This window comes from Lathyrus oleraceus, chromosome 2 (assembly GCF_024323335.1).
Source record: "Lathyrus oleraceus cultivar Zhongwan6 chromosome 2, CAAS_Psat_ZW6_1.0, whole genome shotgun sequence".
In the NCBI taxonomy this organism is placed as follows: Eukaryota; Viridiplantae; Streptophyta; class Magnoliopsida; order Fabales; family Fabaceae; genus Lathyrus; species Lathyrus oleraceus.
In genome coordinates, this window is record NC_066580.1 from 77,185,799 (window position 1) to 77,196,451 (window position 10,653).

At 35.7% G+C, this 10,653-nt stretch overlaps 1 protein-coding gene across 1 annotated transcript; it reads right to left on the minus strand.

Moving 5' to 3' along the window:
* Positions 1-2,644: 2,644 nt before the first annotated feature.
* On the minus strand, positions 2,645-3,154 carry LOC127121993 (uncharacterized). Its single transcript, XM_051052413.1, has one exon. It carries the CDS (start codon positions 3,152-3,154, stop codon positions 2,645-2,647), a length of 510 nt encoding a protein of 169 aa, XP_050908370.1.
* Between the last annotated feature and the right edge of the window lie 7,499 nt (positions 3,155-10,653).

Genomic DNA, 10,653 nt, shown 5'->3' on the forward strand with positions numbered 1-10,653 from the left:
AGTTACAGATTCTCACGTAACGACAAATTAAGGAGTTCTGGATTCTCACAAAACAAAAGGAAAAAATTATGGATTCTCACATAACAGTAAAAAAAGGTTACAAATTCTCACATAACTGAAAATGAAAAGTTCCAGATTCTCAACGAACAAAAGACAAATGAGTTATGGATTCTCACATAACAACGGTAATGGGTTATGCCTTCTCACGGAACGAATTAACAGTAATATCTGGCAATACATCAGAATAATAATGTTATCAGGAAAAACATCACATAAAAGCATTAATTCAGGAAATTAAACAAAAGGTAAGACTCGTCTAATAATACCTCAGAGTCAAAGGGATGATCCAGAAATACTTCAGACCGACAAAAGAGATATATGAACCAATCAGAAAACATATGTTTTGGTGGATGCCAACTAAGTTGGACTTTCAGTCAAAAGGGTAAGTCATTTGCGAAGTTGTATAATATGCATGTGAATTGTGCATGATCTATGATGCATGAATGCATGTAATGCAAAGATTGGGTTAATGTGGAGAGCACAAAGGATCTCTAGTCTGGATTTGGAATCTTCTAGATTCCTCGACACATGGAACTCTTCCAAATATTGAAGTAAATGGATGCTTCTGAGCATTCTTGTCAAGTTTATCAGTCGTTCATTGAGTTGACAATCCCTTTGGAAAACACATGGTCAAGTCCCCCAGGAATATTCTTCTGGTGGTATTTGAAAAGTGTTTTAAGACTTCATGGTCTCTTGAGAAAATATCAATTTCCTCTTAACCATTTCAAATGTCAAAATATTTGTGTATCTCAATATGTTTTATTATTCCTTAGTTTCAAAATTATATCATCAAAAGTAAATGACATTTTGTAAAAGGGATGAGGTAAAGGAACATGAAAAATGGAAAGAAATTGATAAATCAAACTTTCATTCATAAAATGATAGCACATAAAAGTATAGCTTCATTTGAGATATTACAAAGGGGAAAAAATTGAAAATGGCAATGGGAACGGGTTCACACTGAATCATAATAAACAATACTTTACCTATAACCATGAGTCTTTATAAACTTGCTTCCAAAAAGTGTAACTGGATTGATCCTCCCTACTGTTGGTTCTTCTGCATTAATTAGTCTTGCCTAATGCAGTATATTTGCCTTTTAAAATCCCTAACTTTTTCCTGGATCACCCTTTCGGGTTTTCAATCCACTGAGATGCTCTTTTTTTTTTGCCTAAATCTCTCTTTCGGGTCTTCGACTTAGTGAGTTGACATTTTATATATCCCAAAAAAATTCCTAGACTGCCCTTTCGGGTTTTCAGTCCACCAGGATTCCCCTTTCTTGCCTAAGTCACCCTCTCGGGTTCTCGACTTAGCGGACTATATTTTTTCTAGGCATAATATCTTTTGACTACATCAGAGTTCACCGGATGGTGAAGCTCTTCATCATCCATCGTTGTAAGGATTAGAGCTCCTCTAGACAAGGCTTTCTTAACAACATATGAGCCTTCGTAATTTGGAGTCCACTTTCTGCATGAACCTTTCTGTATAGGCAATATCTTCTTGAGCACGAGATCAACTTCTCTGAATTCTCGAGAGGGGACTTTCTTATCAAACGCTCTCTTGAGTCGCTTTTGATATAGTTGCATGTGGCACAAAGTGGCCATACACTTCTCATCAATGAGGTTCCACTGGTCAAATCGGTTTTGAAGCCATTCAGCCACTTCAAGATCGGTCTCCATTAAGATTCTCATTGAAGGGATCTCTACTTCGATTGGGAGGACTGCTTCCATCCCATATACCAAAGAGAAAAGGGTTGCCCATGTTGAAGTACTAACTGATGTCTGGTATCCATGTAATGCAAAGGGTATCATGTCGTACCAATCCTTATAAGTCTTTACCATCTTCTGCAGGATTTTCTTAATGTTATTATTTGCTGCTTCAACAACGTCATTCATCTTCGGACTATATGGAGAAGAATTATGGTGCTCAATCTTGAAACTTTCACATAACTTTGTCATTGTCTTGTTGTTCAGGTTCGTCCCATTATTTATGATGATCCTGCTAGGATTTTCATAATGACAGCTATTTCTTGAGGAAGCGAGCAACCACTTGTTTCGTCACGTTGGTGTAAGATGTAACTTCTACCCATTTTGGGAAATAATCACTGGAGACCAAGATGAAACGATGATCATTGGAAGGTTTAGGCTCTTCGGCACGAATCATATCGATGCCCCACATTGAGAATGGCCAAGGGGATGTCAAAACATTCATAGGAGTATGTGGCACATACACCTTATCAACGTAAATCTGACACTTGTGGAAAGTTTTGGCATAGCGAAAACAGTCATCCATAGTCAACCCTTAGAATTTTCTTTGCCATGGCATGCCCATTTGCATGAGTTCCGAAGGACCTTTCATGGATTTCTTTGATTAACATGTATGCTTCGTGTCTATCCATGCATCTGAGAAGGACCATGACATGATTTCTTTCATGCAACACACCATTACTCAGGAAGAATTTGGACGCTAACTTTCTCAGAGTCTTCTTATCCATAGCTGAAGTGCTTGTTGAATATTCTTGTCTTTCTAGGTAGAATTTGATGTCATGGAACCATGGATTGTCATCAGTTTCTTCTTCAACTGACTAAAAATAGGTTGGCTCAGTTTTCCTCTCTACTACAAGGAGTGAAGCTTCATTGCAAAATCTAACTTGGTACATTGAGGCCAATGTAGCCAAAGCACCTGCCACCTGGTTTTCTTCCCTTGGAATGTGATGAAAAGTAATATCATCGAAGTACTTTATCAGTCCTCTGACATAAGTGCGGTATGGGATCAACTTGGAGTCCCATGTCTCCCACTCTCCTTTGATTTGACAAATTACCAAATCAAAATCTATGTATACTTCAAGATTTTTGATGTGGAGGTCGATTACAACTTTAATATCGATGATGCAGGCCTCGTATTCTTCCATATTATTTGTACAGCCAAAGCACAATCTTGTTGTAAAAGGGGTGAAACCACCATTCAGATAGACTATAACAGCTTCAATACCATGTCCGGTGTAATTTGAAGCATCGTCGAATGCGAGTTTCCAACGTGATCCAGGTTCGGGTCCTTCATCCGGACCTGGGATCTCACAATCTTTTATGGCCATAATATCTTCATCCGGGAAGTCATGGACTGGTACTCTTACAACGACTGATGTGCAAGATAATCTTCCAATACGCTTCCTTTGATAGTTTTTTTGGGTGACATACTAGATATCATACTCAGATAGTAGCATCTACCAACGGGAAAGTCTTCTGGACAAGGTAGGCTTCTCAAAAATGTACTTTATCGAATCTATTTTTGAGATCAACAAAGTAGTGTGACATATCATGTACTACCTCAAATGGAGGGCGACCCATGCTAGAGCGCTACAGGTTTTCTCTAGGAATGAATATCTAATTTCACAATCAGTAAACCTCTTTTTCAAGTAATAAATAGCATTCTCTTTCCATCCCGTTTCATTTTATTGCCCCAGTATGTAACCCATTGACTCTTCTAATACAGTCAGATACATAGTGAGTGGTTTTCCGGGAACAGTGGGACCAAGATTGGAGGTTCTTGCAAATAGCATTGGATCTTTCCGAAAGCTATTTGATAATGTGATACGGTGAACTGACTTTGTGTTTTTGCTTTGAAAAGAAATGTTGCGGACAGCAAGAGTCGCCACCGACTTTTCTTTTATCCAATAAGGAAAGGCGGAAAAGAACAGGAAAGACCTTGATTAGATTTTGAGTTCGGGAGGTACATTATACAAAGGGAAGGTGTTAGCACCCTTTGTATCCATGGTTATTCATGGGCTCTTAATTGCTTAACTCACTTATGTTTTCCTTGTTTGAGAAAGTGTTTGATATTTTGAAAGGAGAGTTTAACTTTGTAATGATTCTTGTACGAATGTATACAAAGTGTTTATCTCGTTTGATTTTGAAAGATGTTTAGAAAAATATAACTCGGCGATGATTCTGGTGCGAATGTATACCAAGTGGTGATTTTCTAAAAGATGTTTTGAAAAGTGTGAGGTGTGAAAAGTATTTTAAGCTGTGAGCAAGCATTTAAGAGTTATACCTAACCAAGGTCTTTATAGGTATTTCCTATCCTTAGGAGGGTAAAACTGTCCTTACTATTGAGAAGTAAGTAGTCTTATCCTTTGGATGTAAAGGGACATCGTGGGGTCGTCGATTGGTCATTGAAGGCAACATTTGTAAGGATACCTTAGCATTCGAAGGTACGATCATCATTTAATCGTAGGCTACAACGAAGGGTCATCGAGAGACAAAGTCATATATTCGAAGGCAACGTTCGAGGGACAAGGTCATATATTCGAAGGCAACGTTCGAGGGACTATGATTTATCTTGTAGGGACATTGACCTTTTGATCGAAGGGACTATGACTTATCTGTTTAGGGATGATGATGATTTAATCGAAAGGGTCTTTGCTAAGGGTATCCCCACATTCGCGGGACATGACCATAATATCGTAAGGCAACAAAGAGAGGGTTATCCTAGAGGTGCAAGTGTGGAAATGATTGGATTCAGATATATTATCTTGAATTAATTTATCTAAGTTCGATTATTTATCTTTCCATGCAATCCTATTAGCATACATCTAGACAGTTATATTCACAGTATGGAAAAATTAAAGTGCGAAAAATAAGACTACGCTATTACATGGCTTCGGGATGGGGGTACATAATTTAAAAGGGGATATAAAATATCTAAATCTTAATTAACGACTACAAAATTAAAAGGGCATACCAAATAATAAAACTTTAAACTAAAAAGAAAGAAAAAAAATCCTAATTAAATCTATTACATAGAAAGTTCATGACAAATGAAATAAATAAACTAAATTTAAGAATGAATTAAGAATATTTTTAGTCTATAATATTAGAAACTTTTTTTTAATGAATTTATGGAAAAACTTAGACTAAATTGATAGAAATTTTAAAAGAAAAGAGAAAAAAAAATATAATTAGATTTTTATTATTCAAAATAGTCCATTTTAATTAATTAAGTGATATATGAAAATTTAATTAATAAACTAGATTAAATTATATCCTAGTTTAAATAACTAATATAATATATTAATTAGAAAATTAATTAATGGGTTTTATTTTAATAATATAAAAATAGTGGTGAATTAATTATAGTGGAAAGGGAGTAAACATAGTAAAAACACTGAAAAGCTAAAAAATAGGATAATAAAAATAGATGTATGCTAATAATATATATTAGCATGTACGTTGCAGTGAGGGGGAAGCTACCAACGGGCCATGTTGGTTCATTCATTATTTATTCGCCTTCATTAAAATATATATTAATTCTACATGGATTTTTCCATTTTTGACACAACACCACCATGCATGTTACAGCTTTCTCTCTTACGGCAAGCTACTTTATTTTTTCTCATGCTGTTTCTTTCATGTGAATACAACAAACCTGTAACTTCATCTTATATCAAACCACACACATAAAATAAGATCATATTGAATCATCATGCAATAATAAAAATAGCCATGCACAAATCAAGAAGCTTATATTATTTTACTCATGTATTAGTTCTCTTTACTGCAAGTGATAATGATAAAACAAACCTTACACATACATGTTAAAGACAACCAAGGATTTATATTATCACCATTATATCATCATCATCATTATTATGTAATAACAGCATGTGAAATAAACATAATCATGCTAGAAACAACACTCATATAATAATAATTAAATGGCAAATATAATTCTTTAATCATGCAAACAGAATTTCTCCAACATGCTATGACATATCAAGAACAGATGCATACTTGAATAAAGCAATATCAACATCCACCAAACCATGAATACATCATCTCAATATATATATTAAACCAATATTATTCAAGCATGAATTAAGGAGTATTGCAAGGTAATCATGCTGGATGCAAATTCCATAATGAACACTTACTGGGGATTTGATTCTTCTAGCTTGCTCACTGTATGTGTGTTGTTCTTATTCAGGCTATGAGTGCTTTATGGTTGCTTCTCCTTTCCCTGCCCGTGAATCTTCTTGCTTCTACCTTGCCTTGTGTATCTTCTTCTGTTGTATCTCTCCTCTTTTTCCTCTTCTCTTTTCACTGCAGCCATATGAAGTATTTATAATGGTGTGGATTAGGGTTTAACCTTGCTAAATATTTGGATCTCTTCCTATACTTTAGGGTTTAACTTTGCTAAATATTTGGATCCCTTCCTATACTTTAGGAGAGTTGGGGTTTAACCTTGCTAAATATTTGGATCCCTTCCTATACTTTAGGAGAGTTAGGGTTTAACCTTGCTAAATATTTATTAAATACAAATATTATTATAAATAATGAATAATTTAAATAAAAATTAATTTAAATTTTAGTTACATAATTGAATTAAAATTTAAACCTATTTCTATTTTTACTTTCATCAAAAAAAAATCAAAATTATTCTTACTTATACCAACCAAAATTATTTTATAATTTATGGGCTTTTAAAAAAATGTTACTCTTATAAATAAATTTTATTAAGTAAAAAACGTGAATTACTAAATAAATACTATTTATAAATAATGAATAAATGGAACATGAGTCACTAAATTATAAAAAATAGTTATTATAATTTAATGAGCTTTAACAAATAAAATTAATTTAAAATTTTAATTATACAATTAAAATTCAAATCTATTTTTATTTATCATTAAATTAAAACTATTTTATTTATATATATAAAATTTATTTATATCATACAAATAACCAAAATTATTATTATTTTTTATATTTGTATCACATAATAAATAAATTAAAATTTATAATTTATATGAGAATGTATGCTAATGAATGAATGCAAATGTGAAATGAGTGCCATGCATGAATCAATTTATCATAAAAATTAATAGGCAAATTTTGGGGTATGACAGCTGCCCCTGTTCAATATTCTTAAACCGAGAGAATTAGAATGGTATGTACGTCATTCGTGATCTGGAGGTGGAAGATTATTGAACACTTAGAATGCCCCAAAAATTTGCACTTGTTAATTAAAAGATAGTCTTGATGGAGATGGGCTTAAAGATGCCATCCAGAAAGTTTGATGATGAGAGCTTCAGAGTGCGTCGTACATTAGACCATATCTGAAGACATGGGTGTCACACTGGGTCGTACGCTAGACCGTATAATGAGTCATCCATTAGGTGATATTAGGGTGAGCTGAACCTGATGAGATAAGGATCAGAATGGGTCATACGCTAGACCGTATCTGAGTAGCAGAGTGAGCCGTCCGTTAGGCTGTATCTGGAGAAATAAAGATCAGAATGGATCGTACGCTAGATCGTATCTGAGTAGTAGAATGAGCCGTCCATTAGGCTGTATCTGGCGATAAAAAGTAGTCGCACGCTAGACTACATTTCAGAATGTACCGTATGCTAGGTAGTATCTTATGAGAAGAGCCAGACTGGATCGTACACTAGACCATATCTGAGTTGCAGAATGAGCCGTCCATTAGGCTGTATCTGAGGATAAAAGATCAGAATGGATCATACGCTAGATCGTATCTGAGTAGCAGAATGAGCCGTCCATTAGGCTGTATCTGATGATAAAAGGGGTAGTCATACGCTAGACTACATTTCAGAATGTACCGTACGCTAGGTAGTATCTGAGGGGATGGATATCCAAATGGGTCGTACGCTAGACCGTATTGGAACAGTTGAAGGAACCATACGTTAGGCTGAATCAGAATGAGTCGTACGTTAGGCTATATCTGATAATATTTGTATATGTTGTATTTGCAATAAATGTCTAGGATGGGCTTAAAGATGCCATCATTAGGAGGATATCAGAATGCTTGTCAGAATGAATATTCATATGGATTATATCTGAAAGATGTATCTGAATCTTGAATGTAATCGATAAAGATATCCGTCTGAATGAATCTTTATTTTGACTGTATCAGGAGGATAATTAACTTGGAAAAAAAAGAGTTAGCCTCATGCCATGTCATGATGCATGAGATGTTTTATGCTCTTGAAAATAAATGTGAACATTGCATGCATGTATATGCTGTGAAATGATGCATGAATGAATTATGCGTCTGAAATTTTTTGCCATGGGAAAATAAATCCCGGTATTCTGGTTGGAGATATTTGTATTGATGACCCTTTCTTAGCTGGGGATATTTGATTTTTGTCTGATGGTAGAAATATTCAACAGAACCTGACTGGGGATAAAAGAGATGACCAGTCTGTCTAGTAGTGCCAATTTCTTCTGGGAATAACTGGTTTTGCTGGGGAATAGGATTTGCAACCGGATTTGTTAGAACGCATGGTTAAACCTTATCCTTGATCCTAAAGTCTTTTAGTAATTGCTATTTCTATTTTATGCATGTATTTTCGGTAAACATCAATTATATTCAAATGCATATATTAATTCAAATTAAATCAATGGACGTTTATGCAAACAAAACGGAGAAAGTAAAACAAAAGTATCTTTTTGGAAATAAAATTGTATTGATTTTGAAAGAGGGCCTATAAACAAGCAATTTTAATACAAGGAGACAGAAATCCTAGTAAGAGGAAATTGTCAAAAAAGCAAAGAAAAAACAGCTATGAAAAAAAAAGTCCTATTGATTTTAATTCTACTACTGCTATTATGTTTTCAAGCATCTCATCTCTTGCTGTCGGATAGAAGTGATTGGCTTGTTCAGTCTCTTTGACTTTGGTGAAGCTGACCGAGAACGGGACATAGTCATACGCTTTAATCCCTAATTTTGTCTGGACCGCCTTTTCAGGTTTTCAGTCCACCAGGATACCCTTTTTTGCCCAAGCCTCCTTTTCAGGTTTTCGACTTGCCGGGTGTACATTTTTACATGTTTATCCCTAATTTTTGCCCGAACCCTTTTGGTTCGCCGGGATGCCCTTACTTTTGCCTAGATATGTCGACCTAGCGGGTCTCTTTTATGCGTAGTATTTTTTAACTATGTCCGCTTTCACGGGATGCGGGAAATCTTCACCATCCATTGTAGCAAGCATCATGGCTCCACCAGAGAACACCTTCTTAACTACAAATGGCCCTTCGTATGTGGGAGTCCATTTGCCTCTAGGATCACCTTGTGGTAGAATGATACGCTTTATCACCAAGTCGCCAATTTGATACACCTGTCTCTTGACTTTTTTATTAAATGCCTGGGTCATGCGCTTCTGATATATCTGTCCATGACAAACAGCCGCAAGTCTCATTTCATCAATCAAATTTATCTGATCGAGTCGAGTCTGAATCCATTCATCTTCATCTAAGCCTGCATCTTTCATAATTCTTAGAGAGGGAATCTGAACTTCCACTGGTAAAACGGCTTCCATTCCGTAGACTAAAGAGAAAGGAGTTGCCCCTGTCGAAGTGCGTACTGAAGTGCGATAACCATGAAGAGCAAATGGTAACATCTCATGCCAGTCTTTGTATGTTACTGTCATCTTTTGTATAATCTTCTTAATATTCTTATTAGCAGCTTCTACGGCGCCATTCATCTTTGGCCGGTACAGAGAAGAGTTATGGTGTTTTATTTTCAACTGCGTGCAGAGTTCAGTAATCATCTTGTTGTTCAAATTAGTACCATTATCAGTGATAACTCTTTCAGGGATGCCATACCGACAAATAAGACTATTCTTGATGAACCGTGCCACCACATTCTTGGTGACAGAAGCAAATGAGGCTGCCTCTACCCACTTCGTAAAGTAATCAATAGCAACAAGAATGAAACGATGTCCATTAGAAGCAGTAGGTTTAATCTCTCCAATCATATCAATGCCCCACATTGCAAAGGGCTAAGGGGTTGTCAACACGTTCAATGGAGCAGGAGGTACATGTACTTTGTCCGCATAGATCTGGCACTTGTGACAAGTTCTGGAGTGATGGTGGCAATCAACTTCCATGGTAGACCAATAATACCCTGATCTCAGAATCTTCTTGGCCATCGTATGTCCACTAGAATGAGTCCCAAAAATACCGTCATGCATGTCTTCCATAATATTTTCTTCTTCCTTTTTATCCACACAGCGAAGCAAAGTCGAATCATGATTACGTTTGTATAATACTCCATTACTCAAAAAGAATTTAGCGGAGAACTTCCTCAGAAATTTTCTGTCATTGATGGATGCCCCTCCAGGGTATTCCTGAGTTTCTAAATATCTTTTTACTTCGTGGAACCAAGGTTTCTCTTCTACTTCATCAGTATTAAGTTCATAACAATATGTTGGTTCATCTAATCGTTCAATGGTGATCATGGGAGCTTCATTGTCCCATCTGACTCTGAACATAGATGACATGGTAGCCAATGCGTCTGCCAACTGATTTTCTTCTCGTGGAATATGTTCGAATGTAATCTCTTCAAAGTATGGGATTAATGTCAACACCCGCTCTCGATAAGGGATGAGATTCGGATGTTTAGTGTCCCATTCTCCTTTGATCTGACTGATTACTAAGGCTGAGTCTCCGTACACACTCAAAAACTTGATTCTCAGGTCTATAGCAGCTTTGAGTCCCAAAATACATGCTTCATACTCAGCAATATTATTGGTACAATCAAAACATAGTCTAGCAGTGAAAGGCGTATGGCAACCCT